The 24,808-nt window shown below is 33.9% G+C and overlaps 4 protein-coding genes across 6 annotated transcripts; all 4 read right to left on the reverse strand.

The window, feature by feature from the left end:
- Positions 1 to 6,968: 6,968 nt before the first annotated feature.
- On the reverse strand, positions 6,969 to 8,729 carry LOC112712743 (F-box/LRR-repeat protein 14-like). Its single transcript, XM_025765672.1, has one exon. The coding sequence runs from the start codon at positions 8,727 to 8,729 to the stop codon at positions 6,969 to 6,971; it is 1,761 nt and encodes a 586-aa protein (XP_025621457.1).
- Positions 8,730 to 10,904: 2,175 nt separating this feature from the next.
- LOC112709765 (F-box protein At5g51380-like) lies at positions 10,905 to 12,632 on the reverse strand. Its single transcript, XM_025761683.3, has one exon. It carries the CDS (start codon positions 12,630 to 12,632, stop codon positions 10,905 to 10,907), a length of 1,728 nt encoding a protein of 575 aa, XP_025617468.1.
- Positions 12,633 to 15,233: 2,601 nt separating this feature from the next.
- Positions 15,234 to 18,153, reverse strand: LOC112709766 (cinnamoyl-CoA reductase 1). Its single transcript, XM_025761684.2, has 6 exons — positions 17,881 to 18,153; positions 17,559 to 17,728; positions 16,830 to 17,015; positions 16,532 to 16,697; positions 15,979 to 16,165; positions 15,234 to 15,627 (listed from the first exon to the last, which is right to left on the reverse strand). Exons 1-6 carry the CDS (start codon positions 18,008 to 18,010, stop codon positions 15,486 to 15,488), a joined length of 981 nt encoding a protein of 326 aa, XP_025617469.1. The 5' UTR covers positions 18,011 to 18,153; the 3' UTR covers positions 15,234 to 15,485.
- A 2,449-nt stretch (positions 18,154 to 20,602) lies between these two features.
- LOC112709767 (uncharacterized) lies at positions 20,603 to 24,384 on the reverse strand. 3 transcript variants are annotated; one of them, XM_025761686.3, is made up of 6 exons: positions 23,269 to 24,384; positions 22,508 to 22,590; positions 22,061 to 22,172; positions 21,775 to 21,827; positions 21,113 to 21,311; positions 20,806 to 21,022 (listed from the first exon to the last, which is right to left on the reverse strand). In XM_025761686.3, the coding sequence occupies exons 1-5, from the start codon at positions 24,242 to 24,244 to the stop codon at positions 21,162 to 21,164; spliced, it is 1,374 nt and encodes a 457-aa protein (XP_025617471.1). In that variant the 5' UTR covers positions 24,245 to 24,384; the 3' UTR covers positions 20,806 to 21,022; positions 21,113 to 21,161. The 3 variants fall into 3 exon arrangements, 2 of the variants coding, with proteins under 2 accessions (XP_025617470.1, XP_025617471.1); XR_011866172.1 differs by having other exon boundaries at positions 20,603 to 21,311; positions 21,775 to 21,936; XM_025761685.3 differs by having other exon boundaries at positions 20,603 to 21,311.
- Between the last annotated feature and the right edge of the window lie 424 nt (positions 24,385 to 24,808).

Genomic DNA, 24,808 nt, shown 5'->3' on the forward strand with positions numbered 1-24,808 from the left:
GAGGGAACGGAGTGAGGGTAGGTCGAGCGAAGCGATTTGGGAGAGGAGCGCGTTGATGTCACCCATGAAGTAGCGCGTGATTTTGATGGTCGTCAGGTTGGGAAAACGGCGGAGGAGGGCGGGAAGGAGAGGGGGGGACAGGGTCGAGAACGGAGAGGTGGGTGCGGAGGCGGTTGGTAAGGAAAAAGAGCTGGCGTGAGACGAGGGAGAGTGATTCGTGATCTAGATGGTCGCTGATGTGTTTCAAAATTAATTCCCAACACTCATCTGGTAAATGTGGCTCTTGGTGTCTACAAATTCTTGATGATGATGATGATGGTGGCGGCGGCGGTGGAGCCATTGTCTACGATTTTTCTGTGGAAAGGTTTTAGAGAAAGAGTTTGGGATTATAAACTATTCCATTTAGATACTCTAAATTTATTATTTTTATTATTAAATAATTTTTTTATTTTTTTTTAATCTCATTATAAAGTAAATATTGTTAGATCATATTTTATCTTTTAAAATAAAATTTAAAATTTAAAAGATGTAAATTTATAAACTATCAAAGTGGGTATCGTTGTAAATTATTTATGCATGAGTTCGGCTAGAGAACTAATTAGGTCCAAAGCCCATTAGAGTTAATTAATTAAAAAATAAATTTATTATAAACATTTTTTTTATAATTTGTATTTTTAAAATTTTAAAATTAAAAATTAAAAGTGTCGGTTGAGGTGATTTATATTGGAATTAGATATTCTTTTAAGAGTTTAGACATTTAATTAATATTATTTTATTTGGTATTAAATAAGAATGAAGTCAACTCTAGTCAATTAATTAAAAAATAAATTTTTTATAAAAAAAATTTTACTACCCTAACTTTTTGAATTTCAAAATCTAAAAATAAAAAGGAGTTAATTTAGTTAGTTTATATTATAATTAGTCTCTAGATTTTTTCTTAATTTAAATATAAAAAAAAGTGTTAGCTATATGTTATGGTTATTAATAAAAAAAGGGAGATACATGAAGGGAGTGCCACAAATTACAATACTGACTTAGTTACAAATACGGGATATATAATAATTGATCAGGATGAGCGGGACCAAGGTGTAGTGCTAGAGAGAAGGTTATTAACAGGAGGTTGCAAGGATATGCCCTTAAAGCGTGTGTGATAAACCTTTTATTCTTCTATTCTTTTTATTGCTACTTCTTTTTTAATTGTTAAACCTCTTCCTCCTCTTCCAAGTCTCTTAATGGATGTTTCTTGTAGTTGAGATGCAGCTGAATTTTTATTCCTTAATTTTTTATGACTTCATTTGTTGTTATCACATTATTTAGTACTTCCTGAAATTACTGTCCATTGAAATTGACGTTACCTCTTCATACATAATTGAATCAATATTCCTTATTGGTGTTTTCACTGACCATATCTGTCAGGGACAACACGAGAATGAAAGGTATGGAGACAGAGATTAAAAAACTTTACCAGATGATTGAATCGGCGGAGGAGGAACATAGAGCTGAGAGGGCCAGAAGCTCTAAGGCTATGAATCTCAAATTTGACACGCTTCAGTCCTCTATTACGCAATTGTTTCATAATCCGCACCGCTTCAACTCTCCTTCTCGTGAGTTCTCATATGGTGCGAGCTCAACTGGGGATCCGCCATTTCGCGCGGGATTGCAACTCCGAAGGGTGAACGTCAATCTGTTGAAATTTGATGGGAGTGATGCCTTGGGTTGGATTTTCTCCATGGATCAATATTTCGATTTCTTCCGGGCTCCCGATGAAGAACAGGTGGGTTTAGCAGCGGTTCAAATGTCGGGAGCGGCCATTCCATGGTATCAATTATCATAGCGAGCGGCACAGTTTTGTTCTTAGACTCAACTCAAGAGGGCGATTGAGCTCGAGTTTGGACATTCATTGTTCGAGTCTCTCAGGAAATTGCTCTTCAAACTTCAACAACATAGAACAGTGAGTGAGTATTATTCTGAATTTGTTACTTTAGCTAATTGTACTCAGATTGAACCGCTTAATGCCTTTAGAGATTGTTTTATAAGCGGATTAAGGCAGGCTATTCGAAGGAAAGTGAAAGCTCAGTGTCCCCCGAATTTGATGCGTGTTGTGACTTTGACAAGATTGTATGAGGATAAATTTACCCCCAAATCTCGTCACACTACAGGGTCGGCTGCCCATCACCCCAGTTTGCTAACCAAGCTGTTGCTGCTACTCCGCGACCTAATGCACGCCAACCCCTTCCTCCACTTCTTTCTACACCACCACAACAGCCCCTACTAAACACTACCAGAAATTCCACTCGTAAACTTATTCCGGATGAAGTCCAAAGTAAAAAGAAAAAAGGGTTATGTTATTGGTGTGATGAGAAGTTCTCAACGAACCATCGTTGTACTAATAAGCACTTCATGTCATTACAACTTGAATTGGGGGATGAGATGGTGCCAGGAGAGCCAATGGTTGTGTCTATGGATGAGACCGCAAACTTGTAAGAGTTAGATCAATATATCATTGAGCATCATTTATCTTATAACGTGATGCATGGTACTGAAGGCCCTTAGTTCTGTACCATTTATTTTATTTTTTAATTAAAAGTATTAATAAAAAATTTGTCTTTTGGAAAGTGAACAAATTATTTCTCAGTAAATTAAGGTTAAATTATGACAAAATTTGTGAATATATTTGTAAATTTTTCAGTAAATCAAATTTGTTATATGATAAATGATATTGATAAAGTGTCGCATATCATCGTCTAATTGATAAAAAAAATCAATTTGACTTAAGATTATATTTTTCAAAAACTAATTTAAAGTGCACACCTAATTTTTAAGAAGCATTTTACTATTAACCCAAAAATATCATTGCGTTTTTCTGCTCAAGTAGATAATAATCCATTTGGTTAATGAAGAAACAAGAAAGTGATTTCAGTTTAGTAGTAACTTACCTTTTAAGTTAAGTGATTAAGTGAGATAACTGACCCTCGATTTTAAAGTTTATTTGCTTAGCTTGTTAATATAACAGATTTGCTTTTGATTACATAGTACTAGATATGTGAAAAGAGTTTCAGATTCAATCTCCATTAAACATACCAATTAAGCAAGGCAAGAAACTTTGACTAAATGAAAAAATAATTAATCCTAAAACAAATCAACCAAAAGTGTATAATTTCGGTGAAGTGTTTCCATAATCTTTAGAAAGAGGTCAGATTTGAAAAGTCTCTATTTGGGTCAAAATATTTTACTTGGTGATCAAAGTTTGATGAAAATGGCTTCCATTTGCCCCAATGTGGAGCTTCTCGACTTAAACTCTTCCGGCAGCATATCGGAAGAATGTATCATGGAGCTGTTGAAGATGGACTTTGAAGTTTTGCAACTGAAGGTATTGAACTTGTCAAAATGGTGTTGTGGAGTAGCAGTTCTGGATATTCAAGGTTGCAGCTATGTTACCAGAAAAGTGACGAAGGTAGTTGTAGAAAGTTGCATGGAGTTGAGAGAGCTAAATTTGGAATATTGAGATTTTGTAATTGATAATTTTGTTGCTTCCTTAGAGCTTATAAGGCCGTCATTGAGGAGAATAATCAGAAACTCTTATGTTACTGTTTGAGATTGAATAATGCTTGGTGTATAACACTTCATTGTAGAGCAAGGTGAGTAAAAATTATGCAGATGTCTCATTAATAGTAACTGGTTTGAATTATGTTTATGAGTTTAATTTAGCATTGTTTCATATATATGAGTATAATTTTGCAGTACACTTCATATTAGTTATTTTATTCCGTTTTTGGAATTAGTAGCCACACTTGAAAATATTTATCACTGTAAATTTTTTGAGTGTATTTAGATATAATTTATGGTTAATACATTGAATCTTTAAAATAACGCACTTTTTTTTTTGACAGGTCAAAATAACATACTTTAGAACCAAAGAAGTGTAGTAATTTTATCAGGATAACATAGATGCTATTGATCTGAGTTATATTATGTTGTTCCACAATACTTGAATAGTAAAAATTCAGGTACAATTGACTTAACATGAAATTGATAGTTAAAAGTCGTTAAAAGAAAATTTAGTCAAGTAAATCAAATTATCTAACGGCTATCAGTTATCAACTTCACGTAAAGTCAACTGCACCTGAGTTTCCACGACCTACTTGAATAGACAAGAATTTGTAGGTTCTTGTGTCATGAATTTTAGACATATAATTTTTGTATAAAAGAATTAACATTATTGGAAGAAAAATAGAAGGAGATAGAAGAAAAAAGATATCTTTCTTAACTTATAAATAGAAAAGAGAAACAAAACAAAAGAACAAGACCAATAAATGAAGGGAATTAATGTTTTAAGGTTTTCTTTCTAAACAAGTGTTCTTGGAGAGTTGGTAATATCGCTACTAATGAAAATGATTAGATTTCTTTTAATAAATACATTATAAATATACTAAAAGATTTTAACTAGATAGTTTTTTTTATTATTTTATCTAATCCTTTAAAATACTTGTTGGCAAGGCTCAAACTCTTTATACTGTGTTACTTCAAGCCCTGAAGCTAAATATTACAACTTACAATCTAATGTCTCAAAGGCTTTCTCAACAAGGAATGGTTATGAATGGCTCTTTGAAAGAAAGGTTGCATGGGATACAAATGAGAATTGATTGTGTTTTTGGGGTTTGAGAATACCTGAAAAGGTCAAGGGATTGATTTAGCTCATCCTGCATGGGGTTATTTTCACTGCCAACTTTCGTTACCAAAGACGCTTAACAGCAACAAATCTTTGCCCATAATGAAGCACCAGAAACAAAAACTGCAAAACACTGCCTTAGACTTTGTAATAAAGTGAAGCCGACTTGGGAAAGGTGGGAATACGAATTTGGGATGTCTCCTTAGATTTTTAAAGCTGGCTTCGTATAAAACTTCGGACTAGTGAAAAAAATTTTGCAGTAGATTTTTGGTGGTTTTGGAGGGACAGAAACAATGATATTTTTAATCCAAATGACATTTGGAGTAAGGAGAAAGTTCTCAAACTTATCAGGCACTCTTGCGAGTATGCTGCTATTAAGCGTTCTAATCAGGTGACATATCATCCCTCTTTGTGTGATTCTTGGCGTCCTCCTCCAATTAATGTTGTTAAATTAAACTGTGATGCTAGTCTTTTTGAACAAGACCAACTTGTTGGTTTTGGGTATGCTATACAAGACAGTATGGGTAAATAGTTAATTGGGTTGTTTAGCAAATATTCCGATAGAAACTATTATTTGGTGTAACTATTCGCAATTTGGAGGGATCTTTGTTTAGTTTGAAAAAGTGGCCACAGACCTTTTAAAGATTTCTGAGGTGCTGCAACGCAATTGGGTGGTTTATGTTCAATTGATTCAACGAACAACGAACTCAGATCGTTTAGCTAAGACAACGACTAGCCATTATTAGGGATGGCAAAACTCTCCAAGACGCGGGGATTCCTGCGGGGACTGCCCCGAATGGGGATCTGACTGTGGGAAATTTTCTCCGTGGGGATGGGACGGAGGACAAAATTCCCCCGAGGCAGACGCGGGGACCCGAGCGAGGATCCCCGCCCCATCCCCGCTAATCCCCGAAGTTCATAAATTTATTAAATAGTCTTTAATAGTTTATTTCTCATATATGTTTTTTAGTCATTTCACACGCACACGCACGCACGCACACACACTTCTAATCCTCGTTTGCATAACTCTTCTTCAATTCAGAAATCTCTAACGTTGTCCATACTCCATCCAACCTCTCTGCAGCCACCCTCTCGCCGCTCTCCCTTCTCACCGCATCGTCACACCTCACCGTGCCATGATCCTCACCGCGTCGTGCTCTCTATTTGCAGCATTCCTTTCCATAACTTTGTCATCGTGTCCATTCTCCTCTCTGTTGCTCTGTCTCCCACCTTGTCCACTTCTCTATCCTCTTGGCTTGCCGTTGCATCCCCCCATTGCGTCATTTCAAAAGAAGTCATCATCTTGTTGTTTAGACTTTTTGTATAAAATCTTGTTATTTTTGTATAGAATGGATACTTACACCTCTATTCATATGAAAATTAATAATTAGTTATAACTATCAGATAAATGGGAAATGGGGTTCCCGTGAAGAATGGGGCCTATAGAGAATGGGAATGAGGAGCAATATTCCCCCCACGGCGGGGAACGGGGCGGGGATGGGGAGTAAATTTGGGGGCGGAGATGGGGAGCAGGGAGGCATCCCCCGCCCCCGCCCTGCCCCATTGACATCCCTAGCCATTATCGTCTTTACTCTAAGTTTTTACTTCCTTGTAGTGTTGATCATATATTCATATCATTAGGAGGGAGATGATATCTCCAACTTAGTTGTTCTTTGTTCTTTCCTTTATCGGACACCCAAAAAAAAGTTCTTGAATGATGAAAAACCGAAGGTAAGAGCCCAAAACTCTTCATCACCCTCTAAGAAAGTGCGGAGCTTCTTCCTCAATAACATACAAGATTAGCATTTTAGGAAACTATAATTAAGCTCCTCAATAACAAACAAGATTAGCATTTTAGGAAACTATAATTAATGCAAATTGTGATACATTCACTATCTTTCAAAGTTCCTAAGAACAACTCCAACTAATTGAATTGATTTGAAATTAAAATTTGTATTAAATATATAATCTTTGAAGTGATATTCATATCAGTAATACCATATCATTTTAAAGAAAAATCAATGCAATGCAATCATATATATATCCATTAAACTCATTAAATGAACATTATAATTTGTTAATAAACTGAAATGAAACCAACTATTAAAATAACAAATTTCATATTGACTATTGAGTATCAAATCAATTTTTATGATATATGATCCCATAAATACTTATGTGACATATTGTAAAATTCAAAATAAAATTAAACTAAAATCAAGTATTGGAGATGCTCTTACAGAAAATGAAGATTCCTCCACGTTTCACATCCATATTTTACTTCCCGACCAAGATTCAGTTAAATTAACTTAGATCCCAGCCAATCCCAGCGAGCAAAGCATCCATGACTCAGTAAGAGATCTCTCTTGCCAACAACCGCACCACTAGCATATGTTATTTTTTTCAACGATGGCCTTGTCAATACCATCCAAGCAATGACATCAGAAGATACATTTTCACAAGAATACAAACTTATCATTCTTAGTTGCTTGCAATTTTTCACCACCAGCTTTACTCCACTGACCGTGATTTTGTCACAATATTCCAATTTGAGTTCTTTTAAGTTGTAACAACTCTTTGAAATAAGAGAGAGTTCTTCATTGCTGATTCTCGACGATGACAAATTCAACACAAACAATGTAGGAACTTCGAAGTTAACCTTAAACTGAAACTGACAGAGCCTATATCCTAGATAAGCTAAGTCCAAGTGCTGAATCTTACAACACCTCCACAAAACTTCAATAGCACCCTTTGAAACCATCCCGCAATAGCTCAAATCCATCATCTCCAAGTTGGGGCATACAGAAGCAAGCATAGTGACACTTTCATCATCCAACCATGAATTATGAGCCAAATAGAGAAACTTTAAATGAGAATTCACAATCAAACAATCCTCCTCCTCCAACTTCTGCTTCCCAAGACCAGTTATCTCCATCCTGATATCCATTATCCGAGGACAGTTTCGCATAATGGCTAACAAGCTCAAATCAGTAAGCTTTTTATTCCTATTAAGTTTCACACGGTTCAAATTACCAAGAAGCAAAGACAACTCAATCACATACTGATCATTCAGAAACTCTGTGTTCTCAATATCCAAATACTGTAAATTATTACACTTTCTTAGTAAACAAGAAATCCCATCGTATCCATATCCCTTGCAAGACTGCAGAGAGAGTTCCCTCAAGGGAAGGCCTTCTTCCGCAACAGCACACAAGACCTCATCAGATACACGGCAATAAGACAAATCAAGACAAGTCAAACCCTTCAAATTCACCAATGCATCAATAAACTCCGAAAATCTATGGTACAAACCGCTAAAAGCCAAAGATCTCAATTGGGGTCTCTGACGGATCGCATTGGCAATCTGAGGACGACCGCAGGTATCAAGAAAAATAAGCTCTTCTAGAAAATGACAATTCTGACACAATGTGACAATAAAAGAATTCCGAAATTCACGGTTACCTGAAATATTCAACTTTCTAAGCTTCTTAAGCCCAGAAACAAAGGCCTTTACACCGGAATAATCTGTTATCTCATCACATTTGTACGGAGGGGAACTCACATCGATTTCTTCGAGGTTGGGGAAGCACTCGACAATTAAGCCCAAATCCTGAGGCATGAAGGAACAGTTGAGTGACTTCAAAGTTGGAAACTTTTGGGAGAATTGTCGCAACCCATGTGAGGGGAAGGTGGGTTGGTGAGACAAGTCGAGGGAATGGAGTGAGGGTAGGTCGAGCGAAGCGATTTGGGAGAGGAGCGCGTTGATGTCACCGGTGAAGTAGCGCGTGATTTTGATGGTCGTGAGGTTGGGAAAACGGCGGAAGAGGGCGGGAAGGAGAGGGGGGACAGGGTCGAGAACGGAGAGGTGGGTGCGGAGGCGGTTGGTAAGGAAAAGGAGCTGGCGTGAGACGAGGGAGAGTGATTCGTGATCTAGATGGTCGCTGATGTGTTTCAAAATTAATTCCCAACACTCATCTGGCAAATGTGTTTGTTGGTGTCTACAAGTTCTTTTCGATGATGATGATGATGGTGGTGAGGGTGGCGGCAGCGGTGGAGCCATTGTCTACAATTTGTGTGTGGAAGGGTTTTGGAGAAAGATGTTAGGAGTGGCAAACGGAGTAGTTCGCTACTTTGCTTTCCCAGTCAAAAGTTCGTTATTTGGGGGCTGGCCCTTTTCGTTATATTTAGTAAGATAATTCGGAAGGATAAATACAGTGTGATCTCTCACCTTTGATTTTATAAGTGGGACCAGAAATAAATAAGAGAAAATAATTAATGATTAAATTAAACACTAAATACTATCTAATTTTTTTTACTGAAAAGGATTCACTCCCAAGATAATTCTAAATTCGTCTGGTTAGATACACAATAATTTTTGTAAATAATAAATTTTAAAATAGATTTAATATAATAAAAAAATACTTTATTATTAAATTATTAAATAAATTTTAATATTAAGATAATTATCTACACATTTAATAAATTGAACATTCAATCATTATTAATTATATATGAGTAAATTGAATAAAAATAAATAATTATCAAATTAAGAATAATTAACGTAATCATCTACATATTTATTAAATTAAACATCTAATATATCTATTATTCACATTATTTAATATTTTCATTGTCTTTCTATACTTCTCTTTAATTTCTCTTCCGTTATGTGTAACAGTGTATTAACAGGTATTTTCTTCTGTTTTTTTATTAATTTTTTAATAAATTATTAAATATTAAATAATATTTAATTTTATACTGATTTTAATAAATTTATAATTTTTAAATTTACAAACATTAAAATCTTTATAATTTTACATATATAATAAATATAATTATCAATCAAATTTTTTAAAATAAAATAATAAAATTAATATTATAAAAAATAAAATAAATATTGTCTAAAACATATTGTTATAATATAATTAGGATCAATTAGGATCAATTTAGCATTATTTAGCATATCTGAATATTTATTATAGGATATTACGTCTTTATTATTTCGATTCTCTTAGTACCTATAAATACCCTTTTATATTGTATTATTCTAGACAACTTGAATACACTCAATAATATACCATCCTTTCTCTAATTTAGTATCTTGTTTCTAATACATATAATTAAATATTTTTAAATCTCTAATCAATCAAACATAAAATATCATTCAAATTATAACTTAATACATTTTTAATTATCATTTTCAATTACCAAAAAAAACAGATTCGCCAAAAAAGCCCGCCCCGCCAAAGCATGCGAATTAGGTGGTGCAAGTTAAGCGGATTTTTAAATTAAGCCCGGCCGACCTTTTTTTTGGCAAGCTTTGCGAGCCAGTTCGGCGAATGTTGGCCCGTTTGTCATCCTATATAGTGTACACCAAAACCAATCATTAAAATTAGTCAATAATATAAAATACATGTTGGAATATAAATACATATTGAAAATAAATCAAATCATAAATATATTTATACATAAATATATATTTTGTTGGTTTCTCTCGGCAGGTCAAGAATTAATCTGTCGCATATCTGAACTCTATTTAATAATTTGTCGCTGGCCAATGGGTTGTTGCATGTACAAAGCAAAATTCGAATCCCTAACACTTGTTTAAGCGAATTAGTGAGTTAACTATTAGGTCAATTCAATTTAGTTTATATATACAAATATATTAGTGACTAATTTTAGTGGTTGATTTTAATGTGCAAATAATATTTTTGAAGTATAAACTATCAAGGTGCGTTTCGTTGTAAATAATTTAGACATTTAGCTTATATTAATTTAAATATAATTAAAAAAAGTGTTAGCCATAATGTTTATTGCAGAAATTGTTGTGTAAATTATATCTGAAGAGAAATATTATCTAAATAAATTATTTTTATAATTAAATTTAATTAATTTTTTTATTTTTATTGTATTAATAAGTTATTAACCAATTTAATTAAACGTGATCACTAAAATTAATTATTCATGTAGTATTATTGAAACTTTTTTATTTTTATGACCATGCTATTTTATAATGTTTACGCAACCCATAAATCGATTTATGCTATAAATATGACAACCAAGTTTTTTGTTTCTAAATTCAGTTAAATAAATTTAATCCAAGGGTGAGAAAACAAGTATGGACACAAAATACAAAAGTTTTGGTGTTAAAAAAAAGTATATGCACCAAGCATTATTAGTTTATTACTATTCTGCTAACTAACAATTAACAACGCAGGATCCAATAATCAGCTTCTCATCGGTAATAATCAACAGCAATGCCCGCAAGGTGTTTGATTATTTTCCTCAATGATGGCTTTGAAAACTCCAAGGTGGCAATGTACTCATCACTCACCAAATCACAGTTCTTCAGATTCAACTCTCTCAATCCCATGCAGCTTTCCACTACTTCCCTCACCCCTTTTGTGGTTACATCACTGCAATTCTGAATCTCCAGAGCTACTAGTCCACAGAACCATTTTGAGATTACTGAGAGTGTTTCATCACCAATTCTTGACCCTGACAAGTTCAACGCCTTCATTTGTGATACTTGAGAGTCTATAGTTAACAGCTTCACTTCTGTGTAGGCTAAGTTCAAGTGCCTTATCTCGCTACATTTCTTAAGAACCTCAGCGATACCTTCTTCGGATATGCTGCTGCAAGAGTTTAAGTCAAGAAGCTCCAGATTGGGGCAAATGGAAGCGATTTTGAACAGAGTTTCGTCATCAAGTAGAATGTTGTGACCCAAATAAAGACTTTTCACCTGAGGGTTTGGAACAAGATCAAGTGAAGGATCTTTGTCTTTTTCTTCATCAGCTTTTACCCCAAGATATGTTCTCTCCATTCTGATCTCGGCTAGCAGAGTACAGTTTCTTGTGAGTGTGAAAAATGCTGAATTTGTAAGCTGGCAACAACCACTGAGGTTTATAGAGGTCACATTGAGAAGAAACATGGATAGCTTGGCAATGCATTGATCCGTTAGGAAGTCAACTTTTCCAAGATCCAAACACTCAACATATTGACACTTTGATAGCACACAGGAGATTCCAGCAAATGTGAAATTGCAACAGCCTTGGAGGATAAGTTTCTTCAGAATGTGACAACCTTCTGCGACTGAAGAGAGCAACTCGTCTGAGATGAAAGAACTTGACAAATCAATAGCAATTAGCCTTTCCAGACACTTGAGTGCACCAATCAAATCCTGGCTAATTGGCATAGGTGCCAAACCAGGTCCATGAATTCTTCTCTTTTCAATGTTGAAAGCTATGGAAGCCAAATTCCCTCGAAAGCGGATAGCAGAAACAATACCTAATTGGGTTATTCTAAAACAGGACAGGAACAAAACCTCTTCCAATGACACACAGTTTCGGCACAGAGCGAGTAGTGATTGATCAGTGAGCAAGTGATTACCAGAGAGGTTAATCTTTTGCAGATTCTCAAGCATTAAAGACAGCTTCGATATCCCAAAATCCGATACTCGAGAATCCAATGGAAAACTAATGTCAACCTCTTGAAGCAATGGAAAACAAGAGGCCATAACCTCTAAATCACTATCATCCAGAGAGCCAATGTTTGAGCAGATCAACACCCTCAAATTCTTCATCACCAAACTGAGTTCGCTCAAGCCTTCAATTGGAAGCTTCCTCTGATGGGAAAGATTAAGGGAATCAAGGTCCAACCCAGATTGCGAAATCTGATGAAGCAGGCCTTCAAGATTTCCATTGAAGTAACTGAGGTCTAACACTGTGAGCTTTGGAAATCTCATGAACAGGTTAGGAATGAGTTCAACTGTTTGATCAAATATTTTAAGAGAATGTTGAATTTGGCTTGAAATTGAAAGGAACAGCTTGCAGACCATCGAAATAGATTCCAAATCGCGGCTGTCGTCGAGGAATCTAAAGACTAAATCCCAGCATTCATCAGGAATATCAACTGTCCTAACTTCCATCCTCCTGAACCTTTGATCTTGATTATCTATTAACATGTTCAACGGAAACAGAAATGATACCAGATATAGTATGATACTTAGAAAGTTAGAAACTGAGAGAGAAACTGTGTGGCTAATGCTGCTTAAAAATAATTTTTTCAAACAGTGCAAATTGTCTGAATTTATGTTTTGGTCAAATTGGTGAATGAAACTTGTAGAAGAAGAAGAATTATATTTGTGATTGACTAATAATGATAATCTAAAATTCTAAATTAAATTATACTATTTAATAAAATCTAGAAACACTGTTTGGGTTCTTAGGTAGATAGCCATCTGGTATGTAATTTTCACTACTTTTAAGGTATATGTTGTTAACTTTGGTTAAGAAATAAAAAAATACTTGTGTTTTATTTTATTTTATTTCTTTTTAAGGTCAAGTGTTGAATGCATTAACTACAATACTATATTGAATGTTTGAACTTTGAATTGTTGAATGCATTCATTGCACAGGTAAATCCTTTACTTTAGAACAACCTTTTTTATTTACTTAATTTAACTTAAAATAATTGTCTAAAAGCAAATGCTTAAAAAATAGCACTTAATTAAAAAAATAAAATGTAAGTAACCACTATACATAAAATTGCATAAGTAAACAAAATTGCCACAAACGAATAGTCGCATAACTAATGATTATTCAACTATTATAATTAAATAATGGGTTGATTATATATATATATATATATATATATATATATATATAACAACTACAGCATAATTGTTACGTTGGGTAACCGGAGATTAACAGAATAGATGACGTTGGTTGGCCCAATCGCCCGCGGATGGTAGTCTCCGAGCTGGTTCGCACGCTGGAGCCTCCTTCCGACTTGTGTGCGTGAGTGAATGGGGGGTGGTACCTGCAAAGACACTCTGATGCCTAAGTTAGCAAGGGCGTTAGCAGGTCTAGAGAGTATTGGGCTTAGAGATACCTGAGGGGTGTCAGTGTATTTATAGTGGTGAGCCAATAACCCCCGTTGGAGTAGTGCCGCATCTTTTGGGTGTTAACCGTCCCTCTATCTTAGGGAGGTTAAGATATGGCTTGATGAAGCGGTTAGAGAGATTTTAGGGGCGGTTACTCATTCAAATGAGTGTTTATCCGCCAGCTAACCTCATGTCCGACTTCTTCGAAGTGAGTCGTAGTCAACACCGACTTCTTATATGAAGGTTGGTGCTTAGCTAGGCTTAATTCTTCGGATTAAGCCTTTCTATTTGGACCTGGGCCTTTATCATTGGGCCAGGGTATGAACAGTAATTATTATTTACATGGTGGAAATCCTATTTATATATATAAAGAATATATAATAATTCCAATTTACATTATAATTATATTTGTGCATGAGAGCTTATAATAGTGTCTATTTTGAGAGCTTAATTAAACTAGAGTCCCTATTCAACGAAGGATTTAAGAAAATGGCTTTAAAAAATATATCAATGTTTTTTGGTGTCTAAAAAAATAAAAATAAATAATAAATAATATATCAATTTGCTAGAGGAACCAATTTAACTGCTTAAATAAAAGTATGGTCAGCATAAAAATCCAAGAACATTTATTTTGAACAATTACTACGAATTTGGACTTCTTAAATGTTGTCGGTGCACACACACTGCAGAAATTACTCTGTTTTTTGTTTTGTTTTGTTTTTTTTTCTTACCTAAAGTGTGTAAGATATTGTTATACTTTCATTTAAAAGAACTTTTATTACCAACCGAAAATTCAAAAAGATTAAATAAATTAATTGAGCTGGTTGTTTTGCAAAGTATTATTACTAATGCTATGCATTTGTGTTTTAGTTATTAAATCCTTTTTGTTTTTTTGGGCACAAAAGGAAGGTTTTGGTTACATGGAAAAGTCCTTTGAGATTGAAAGTTCAAACATTTTTCAATCAGTCAAAAGCCAAAACTAAGAATGTAGAATTTTGCATCCAATTGAAAACATTTGTGTGTGGAGAAAAAGTGCCACAAATTGGAATTATGTTCTTAAAACTCAACTACTTAATTAGATTGTGCATTATCTTTTAATTTAAATAGATAAAGTAATGGTAGCTGCAGTCAGAATCAAAATCTTTTAAAGAGGTATATACTTTATTGTGTTGTTAGGTTTGAATTTCATGACTTCAAATTTGATATGAAATCACTTTTACAGAAACTACTAAACATAGATTACCTGGCTATGCAGTGTGAATCTCTTTGATATGTTGCAATAATTGAGGATTACATTATGTTCAATGCAGCTCAAGTTTCTCTTGTGACTATAAAGCTTGTTCAAGACTTATTGAATATGTTTCACAATCTAAAAGGATTATCTGGGAAATCAAAGAGTTGCTCAAGATTTTAGGATTCCATTGTATTCAATACAGCTCAAGTTTCCCTTGTGGCAATAAAGCTTGCTCAAGACCTATTGAATACGTTTCACACGTATTAAAAAATTTCAAGAGAGTTTAATTTTGATGCACTGGCGTACAATCAACATTTGTTCTTTTTGATGATCATTCACAAAAATTAGTTACTTTTACTTTTGGATGATCATTCACGCGATCAATGTAAAAAGTAGTTACTTTTACTGATGTGACATCGCGTAATTGAATACACGTGTAAAACTACTTTACGCTGACAGTGCATATGAATTGAATTTTATTTTATATGAAATGTAATGATATATTTTAGAACATTGGCCTTATATTGGGGAAAAGGGCCCTCTTTTTAAGCATGAATTGGTCATATAAAAACAACATCAGTGATCACACATCAATACAATCACATTGCAACAACTGAAACATATTCATTCACAAATCCCTTCCAATAGGGAGATGCTGAATAACAATTTTATTTATTTTATTCCAAGACCAACAAAGTTTACTTTGATTGCAAGAGACCAGCTTCTTTATAGCTCTCAACAGCATCAGTGAGTGTCTCCTCCAATGGCTTGTATCTCCAACCAAGCCTCTGTAGTTTCTCTGAGCTTAACTTTGTTTGATGATCATCCACCTCAACAAAGCTACCAATAATGCAAATTGTGTTTAGAATTGATACTAACAAGCAAAAGATCTGTGTTTCCTAAAACTTCATCCTTTTGTCATAAATAAGATAGGAATTTAATTTTGATACACTTTCAGTGTAGTATAAATAGTTTGACTCGTGCATCCAATTACGTAATGTCACTTCAGTAAAAATAACTATTTTTCACATTGACCGTATGAATGGTAATTAAAAAAACAGATGTGATTGCAAGACGGTGTAAAATACTTTACACTGTCAACGCATCAAAATTAAACTCACAAGATAGAAATTGGTTCATCATTGATAATTGAAAATTTTCATCATAGATCATGGGGAAAGTGAAGCTTACTTTGTAGGGTAGTTGTAGTTTGGATATTTACTCTTCAATTTCTCCACCATATCCTTTGCTTTAACAGGGTGTGAAGTGCATATATATCTCCCTTCTGCTTCAGGCTTTTCATAAGCCAAAAGAATTGCATCGGCTACATCTCGCACATCAACTATCCAACGATGTTTGTTCTCCAATGATTCACAACCTTAAACATGAATTCATATATACATTTCAAAAAAGAGAACTATGGATGCTAAAAGTTATAATTTACAAATAGAATGAAACATATGACATCTGTTTAGATTAGTTTACTTCATGGTCAACTAAATTTACAAACCAAACGTGGAATCTGCTTGCACAAGAGGAAATTTTATGCCAATTTTGTTGTTCATGTGTCTCAAGATTTTAATTGTTTGCACTTTAAGGTATACGAGAAGAGCTTCGAATGAACCACACCACAAAAGTTAGCTATTTTAACCGTTCAAGTCTAGGCCGGTGCATGATAACTACCACTGCAGAGTAAATAAACTAGCATATTGTAGAAGACAGTAATAATTAAGCATTTAAGCACCTTTCAAAATCTTGAGGAGAACCAAGCTACTTGCATTCACAATAGATGACCTTAAAATGGGTCCAAGCACAAGGGTAGGACAAATGCTCACCACATCAAGCCCGGTTCTTTTCGCAAAGTCTAGGGCCTGCTCTTCAGCCTCTGTCTTGGAGAAGCAATACCAGTTCTGAATCATACAAAAAAACTTGAGAGTTTAGTCATATATAACACAAATGTTCTCTACAACTGATACGGTTGTAATTATAAGACCAATGACAAATTCGTATCACAAGCATATATGTAACAGAATTATACTGACATTGGTTTTTCTGCAATAGTCTTTATCAGACCAACAAGATTCATCAATCACTTTGTCATTTGGAAAATTTGGGTTCATGAAAGCAGCGGCTACAGATGACACATAGATGACTCGTTCCACTTTAGCTTCAAGAGAAGCTTCGAGCACATTGGTAGTTCCCTTGACGGCAGGCTCAATCATTTCTACCTGCAGAAATTTCTACTATTACTAGCATCATTGATTCCACAGGAAAAACGTGTTAGAGATATAATCATTCATGTTGCTTCTTTCTATTAGCTTAAGATTTTGGAATGAGTGATTTCATGACATGGTATCAAAACTCTATGTCCGAAAGATCTAGAATTCGATTCTTGGTGAACTCCAAAAGTGAAAAATAGCATAAGGCTTATGCAAAAAACAAACCCAAAAAAGACTTTTGCTTGAGAGGGAATGTCAGAGATATAATCATTCATGTTGCTTCCTCTCATCAGCTTAAACTTTTGAGATCAGTGGTTTCAAGACAAAATGAATATATAGGCCTCACACTGGTTAACATGTAAATTGGATAAATAAGAACATAAACACAACATTAACTCCACAACCATAATAATTTTCCCATTAATCACAAAACTAATGCTACTGCAGATTTGTCAAATGAACTATTTTGAAGACAATGATCAAACAAAATAAATCCTTTAAGCTTTGACATAAATAAATCAAAGAGTATTATGATATTAGAAGATTCCATGCCTCAGGGTTGGTTGATGTTGTTGAAGGCACAGGGCAAGCAACATGGAAAACAGCATTGCATCCAGCAATTGCTGACTGAACTGATTCATAACTCAACAAATCTGCTTTGAAGAGTTTAAGATTCTCAGAAGCTCCCTCAAGCTTCATCAAGTGAGCATATTTCTCATCACCTACTCACAAATTAAAACAAATAAAATTATAATTTTGTATTGAGTTTAGCATTAACTCAAAAGAGTATCTGCAAGAGATTAGTAAGAAAACAAAATTATGAGAGTGGTTTCAATTTAGAAAAAGAAATAAAATGGGGATTGGTGAAAAGTACCAGGTTGTCTAACAGTGCCATGAACGATGTATCCTTTGGAAAGAAGAAACTTAACAACCCAAGAAGCTAAGAAACCTCCTGCACCAGTTACACATATTTTCTTCTTTGCTGCAGAAGCTGCCATTGCCATTTTCCTTCCTTATGTCAAGCTCAAGTAGAGTTCTTTTCTCTGCTTCTTTCTTCAATCTTCGCCTCTTGTAAAGAATCTTCTTAGTTTTTCTATTTGAGTCCTGAGTCAATGTTATATATTGTTTGTTGGATTTTGTTATATATAAAAGGCAAGTGACACGCCACGTTGAACAAAAAACAAGAAATGCATGTGAATGCGATGCCACGTTTTAAAATAACATTATATTATGTTTATACTAAAATTAACCACAAAAATTAATCATTAATATAAAATATATTAAAATATAAATAAATATTAAAAATAAATTAAATTATATATATTTATGTATAAATATATTAATAATTAGTTTTAGTTTATAAATAATATTTTTATTTAAAATATCAATATGTTTTCACATTCTTTCATTATTATTTTTTTCAACTATACAGCTTTACATTTCTTTTCCGTAGTTGTTGAATCGGATTATTTATGAAAAAGGTTCTACAATGGCACTGTAATGTTCCTTCCTTTTTTTCTTTTTTTTTTTTATCAACTAACCCAAAAAAGTCTGTGAAGCGTATACATCTAAGTCCAACTGATAATTATTCTTTCCATATATTATCTAGAGAAAATTATTGTAAAAGACCATTAATAAAACATAATTAATGAAAAGGATGGTTAATATTAAAATAATTAAAAAGGATTAATTTATATATTATTAAAAACAAAAATTAAAAAAACATTGAAAAGATAATATTATTCTAATAATTTCTCTTCTCTTTTTTTTTTGTTTTTTTAGGATTGAATACAGGTAGCGGGTATTCAATTATCTGTCTGAATTCGAACCGAACCAATTAAATTGGTTCTAGAATCAACGGATAATCGGGTCCAATTCCAAACTAAACCAATGGTCTTTATCAGTGATTCATTCGGATATCAGTTCTAAGGGTGCGAAACTCTAACCAACCCGTGAACCTGATCGTATATTAATTAAATAAAAAAATAAAAATATATATGGCTTTTAGTAGCTTTTTAGTGAGATTATTCGCTGTTAATTGTTTGGATTTTAATGAGTATAATTTTTAATATATTTGGTGTTTAACATGTTTAGATTATTTATATTGATGTTACATGTTTATTGTACTTGTTGAACTTTTAAGATAAAAATTTAGTTTTTTTTTATGAATTTCAAAGTCATTAGGTACCTAATTATCCAAACTGAACCAATCCGTTCTTAATCGGTTTGGTTTGGTTCGAATATATGTACAAAAAAATACAAATTTAAACCAAACCAAATCAATTACATTTTGATCGGTTCAATTCTAATTTCACTTTGAACCCAAACCAAACCGACTCGTGCTCACCTCTAGTTTTCTTTCTCCATCTGAATTATTTGTTTTATACTCATTGTTGACTACTTTATATATGATAATGATAAGACATTAGTATACTCCCAGGTCCTAAGTCTTAGATTTTGTGATTGGCAGCAACAAATATCTCTATAAATTATAGATGAAGAATAAGAATTTGAGTATTATAAACAATTCGAAAAAAAAAGGGATATATTTACAAAAATAAATAAATAAAAAAATAATCTAAAAATATATTTGTCTTTTCACAAAAAAAAAAAATTAATCCTTCTCTTTAAATATTATAAAATTAATCTTTTTAAATAATTTTTATATTAAAAATCTTTTTTAATAATTAAATCTTCTTTATGATCCTTTATACTAATTTTTCCTATTATCTATTTAAATTCGATTTTGAAAGTTGAGTATTGAATTGTATGCATCTATTTTTTGTGAGTGATCCACAAACTAAAAACATTTCGAGTCTAAATTGAGAGATGCCTTTTATGGGGAAAAAAAATATTTAAAATGTGCATATGTTGCAAGACATGTTAAATTGAGAACATAACGATAAGCAATCATGCGACTTGGGACTAATACGACACAATTTTGGAGGTGAATAATGATACTATGATAGTGATGTGGAGATTACCAAATCATTGGTACTAAGAAAAGACCATTTGCATAAACAATAATAGATTTGGAAAAAGAGAGTAGCTAAGTAGGTATTACCGTATTAGATGTGAAATTCTTTTGTGAACTCGAAATAGTCACAACTCAAATGACACATGGTCAATAAATAGCATGTAAAAATTATCCAAACTTCTTTTTCCAAATTAATTTCAGGATAATGTAAACAACCAGACGGGAAAAATAAAACAGATAAGCTCAGTTAAAATTATGATATAAATACCAACATACCAGGGTTTCAAATTCTGGGTTGTGCACCGAATAAGAACTTGTTTGGATAAACTTAAAAAAAAAAAGAGAAATTTCAAACGATCTTTTTTAAAAAAATAAAAATACTTTTTATGTTCAAATATTTCATTAAAAATATATTTTTATCTAATAATTATATTTAGGTAGAATAATATAAAAATATTTTTTGTTTATTTATAATATTAAAAAAAATTTAAGTTAAAAAATTTAAATTATAACTTCTAAAATAGGATATCTTTTATTTTTCCAATGATTTTACTTTTACTATTAAAAAGAAATAAAAAACAGTAATCAACAATCTAGTTGCAATAATCAAAGAGGATACTCTGGGGAGAATCTATCGTGAAAGCAGAACATTTTGCTAACCTAATTATCTGTTTTCCCTGATACATGATATGATTCTTGTGACAAACAAAAAGCTATTTAAAATTAAAAATTTTCACAAAATTCAACCTAGAATTGATAGAATGATATAATGGGTTGACCATAAGACTAATCTAAATCTTCTCCCTGGAAAAATGGACCAACATATCTCTTCAACAGTTGACACAGCAGAATCATACCAATCAAAACTACAAACAAAACAATGACTCACCCAGTTGGCCAGTTTCACTGAAAATGTTTAAAACTGGACTAACCTTCTGTATGAGGAATACTTGCGTAGTTCTAGAACACATTTAAAATTATCAATAACCACTATTTTTTCTTTGCATCCAGATCATAGAAGTATTTCTCCCTGGTATACCTGGTCAGATTATCAACAACAATGATGGGTAGTTGTCTTTTTGTATAGTCCAATTAGTTTATGTTCAGAGGGGTCTTCTCATTAGCTTACCAGAAGAATGACCATATGAACTGATTGCATGACTTGATCTACCTCTGGCCTATGTTTTGCGACCATGATCTGGATTATCACGTAGACCTAGCTTAGATATAACGAAACAATAAGATTCCCAATCACTTCTTCTGAGGTATTTCAATAATCTTTTTCTCCTCTGAACCATTGCTATCAAGCCTTTACGAGAATGCACATCCTAAATCATGATAGAATGAATCAAGTAAGGTATATGAGAGTAATATGCTAAGAACGATTTTCACCATGTAATCCGAAATAAAAATCGAAGGGTCAAGAGACGGGTTGAAATCGAAACAGTGGTGACATTGCACAAGAGGGATCTCAAGGGTGAACTAATAAGATGGATCATGGCAAGACTGCAAAAGTGCAAATTGAATTAAGAAGCAATCATATGACCAGCAATAATAATACACTATTTTTCGTTCATCTGATATACTAGTAGTAAGGATGCTTATTCGGACCATTGGTTTTTATCTATAACTTAACATACATACAGCTTAATAGAAGTCCAACTCAAACAGAAATAGCTCCAGATTCATATGAAATTGGTTGGTTCAAAAAATTTCTGCCACCAGTAGTTATTTTCATTTCAATATATAGAAGATTAAGATCAATGAGAGATGTTGGAAGAAGTAACTCACCTTCTTGTGTAGAACAGCTGATAGATGCTTAATCTTAGTTGTGAGTTGTGCAACTGCATGAAGCCAAAATGACATCATTGATTCCATAACAAGTTCTTATAACCATTTTCATAAGCATTTCCAATACACTTTTGATATCATCACTTTCATCTAATTATGAACCTATATTGCAATAAGACAGTCACACAATGTTTCAGATTTGATAGGAAGGTAACTAAAGCAAATTCATTCCCTTCCTTCCACATGCTACTCATAAATAAAACAGTTAATTAATAATAGCCCTTACCTTGAACTCGAGCAGATCCACAGTCTGACTCTGACATTTTGAACTCATCTCTAACCTTTGCAAGTTCAATTTTCAACTTTTCTTCTGAGGACATATTATCTGGATGGAAGTACTGGAATTAGCAAAAAGTGGCAATGTCAGGGTATCAAATTTGTTAAAACTCAGAACTATCGACAATCTAATACCGCAAGTTATTATAGATATTTCTAATAAAACCAACACATATCAACAACGGATGCACTCAATAGTATCAAGGAGAAAGCAATTTTGAAGTATAGAACTGTGAAGTTAATGTCAACAACAATGGATTCGACATGGAAAAACATTTCTCTAAATAGGTAATGTCGCAAGTTTTGAGTTTGACAATGGAATGAAGGTTCAGATCACCAAAACAAGAAGGAATATAGCAAATAAATAGAAAATAGACCAAAGCAAACCATTACTTACTTTTTCAACAAGCTGCTCTTTAGGGAGACCCGAATAGTAGGCTGGAGTCCCAATGAACTGGCTTAAGATATCAGATTTCTGCACTGGATAATTCAAACAATTAGTAATTCGCTTTTAATCAAAATCATGCCACATTAGTTTCACACTACTATCAGAGTCAAATTTAACAAATATACACAAGAACCGAGATTGATTCCAGCCCATCACATCAAATTAATGGTGATTCATGACAAGCCTATACTTCATCAACCTCATGCCAAATTTTAAAATACAGCAATGACCAAGGGTCTATTTGAGATGGCTAAGGAGTGAACCGGAGGACGTGTCACAGTGGGGACAACTGCAGAGAGCATGCTTGAGGGAGTTAAACTAGGAAGGAGAGACAAGGCGAACAAAGGACACCAGGTCCATAACTCGCTACCGCAACCAAATCCGGGGATTAGAGACAGGGTGGATCCCCTCCACCCACACAAAACTACAAAACATAGGCTAAGCTTTATCTCACTAGACGGTGTGGAACAATGTCATCACGTTCTTATAATCCTATCCTAAATCCTAATCAATGTTATCCAAGTTGAAGTGAAGTTCTAAATTCAATCCATATATTAAATAAATAAAAATGACAACCACCAAGCTTTTACTGATTCCTATTATGTACTAATCCCTATAGTCAACTCAGCCCCTCAAAATTGAAACCTTCAATATCATGTGAAAGATAAAATCAAATCCAAAAACACAAGAAATTAAAGCTTGTTACTAACGTGAACTCTTCCTAGACTTTTCATCTTCAGATAGCAGGCACTCTCTCATGTCCTTGAATAGTACCCCTCCTGTGACATTGGACTCAGCTTCCTCCACCTCCTTCTCTCTCATCCTCTTCAACCTCTCGTTCAATTCTTCAATAGAGAACCACTCTTTTCTCATTCCCTCAGGTCTCAGCTTCTTCAATTTCTCCCCCAATTCGCCAAAGCTATAAACCTTCATAAACTCGGACTCTTCTTTGCGTCTCTTCTGCTTCAACACAGAATCCGGCAACGAGCTCGCAGTGCCAACCACATTCTCCGGCGAGGATGCTCCAGCTGCTGCGGTGGCGGAGGAATCTAACGGCCTCGATCTCAGCACCTCCCTGTACGCCTCCAACGACATCGAATCAGCTCTCCTCCGGTCTCTGGCGCGAGCCTCTCCTGGCTTCCGCAAGCCATCGCGAACGGCGCCGAGGTTGAAAGGTCTCCTCCCTCCTCCGTGCGCCGTACCGGAGGATTCCACGTCCGGAAAGGGCGTTTTCCGGCACATGGTTCGGTCGTAGATATCACTGAATGAAAGCGGTTCGGCCGGCGGGGATTCGGCGGCGGTGCGGCGGCGAAATTCGGAGAGGGTTCGACGGATATCGTGGAGAGAGTTCTTCTGTTGCTGCTGATGTTGCTTTTGCTGTTGCTGCTGATGATAATGAGTGTTGGTGAATGAGGATTGCTCTGAGGGTGTTGAAGGATATTGTGATTGTGATTGTGATTGTGGTTGTTGGTGTTTGAGAGTGTGTTTAAGGTCCCTGAGAGAAGAAGAAGAAGAAGAAGAAGAAAAATATTTGGAGAATAAAAAGAACAAAGTCGGGTTTGTGAAAGGGTTGTTGTTGGGTTTGGTCCTGAGTTGAAGAAGAAGAAGAAGGGCCATGGCGGAAGGAGCAAAGTGATCAAAGCGAGGGGTTTTGGGAAGGGTTCTAAGGGTGCTTACAATTTGCATAGTAGAAAAAGGGAAAAATTACTGAAGGGTTTACTTGAGATAAAAGTTTTGTTTTTTTCTTCGTATTACTTGGGATAAAATTTGTAAATTATAGTTAATAAAAATTAATTTTATACGAAGTTAATAATTAAGAATTATTAGAAGATAATTTAACTAAATCTATTAAATGATAATTTGATTATATATCAAATTATTTAACGAATAGTTTTGTTGTTAATAGTTTTGTTGGAGGTGTAAATCAAAACTTTTTATGTTGGAGGTGAAAGGAAAACAAAACTTAGATCCTAGCCTAAAGGAGACCCATTTATATTTTGGGCCTAATTGCTCACCTTAAAATACTGGGCCAAACATTGACCAAAACAGATACTGGGCCATGCTAACTCAATTACTCAGCCCGTTTTATTAACGAAAAAAAAGGAAAGAAAATTACTCAATAAATTCGCTGCATTCTACTATTCTACATCCAATTTTCAAATCCTAAGAATTATATTCACTGAAAGAATTATATATAAATGCTCATCTTTGCTTTTAATCTGGCTCACAAGAGGTACGTATAAATGTGAC

The sequence above is a fragment of the Arachis hypogaea genome, chromosome 9 (assembly GCF_003086295.3).
Source record: "Arachis hypogaea cultivar Tifrunner chromosome 9, arahy.Tifrunner.gnm2.J5K5, whole genome shotgun sequence".
Taxonomy (NCBI): Eukaryota; Viridiplantae; Streptophyta; class Magnoliopsida; order Fabales; family Fabaceae; genus Arachis; species Arachis hypogaea.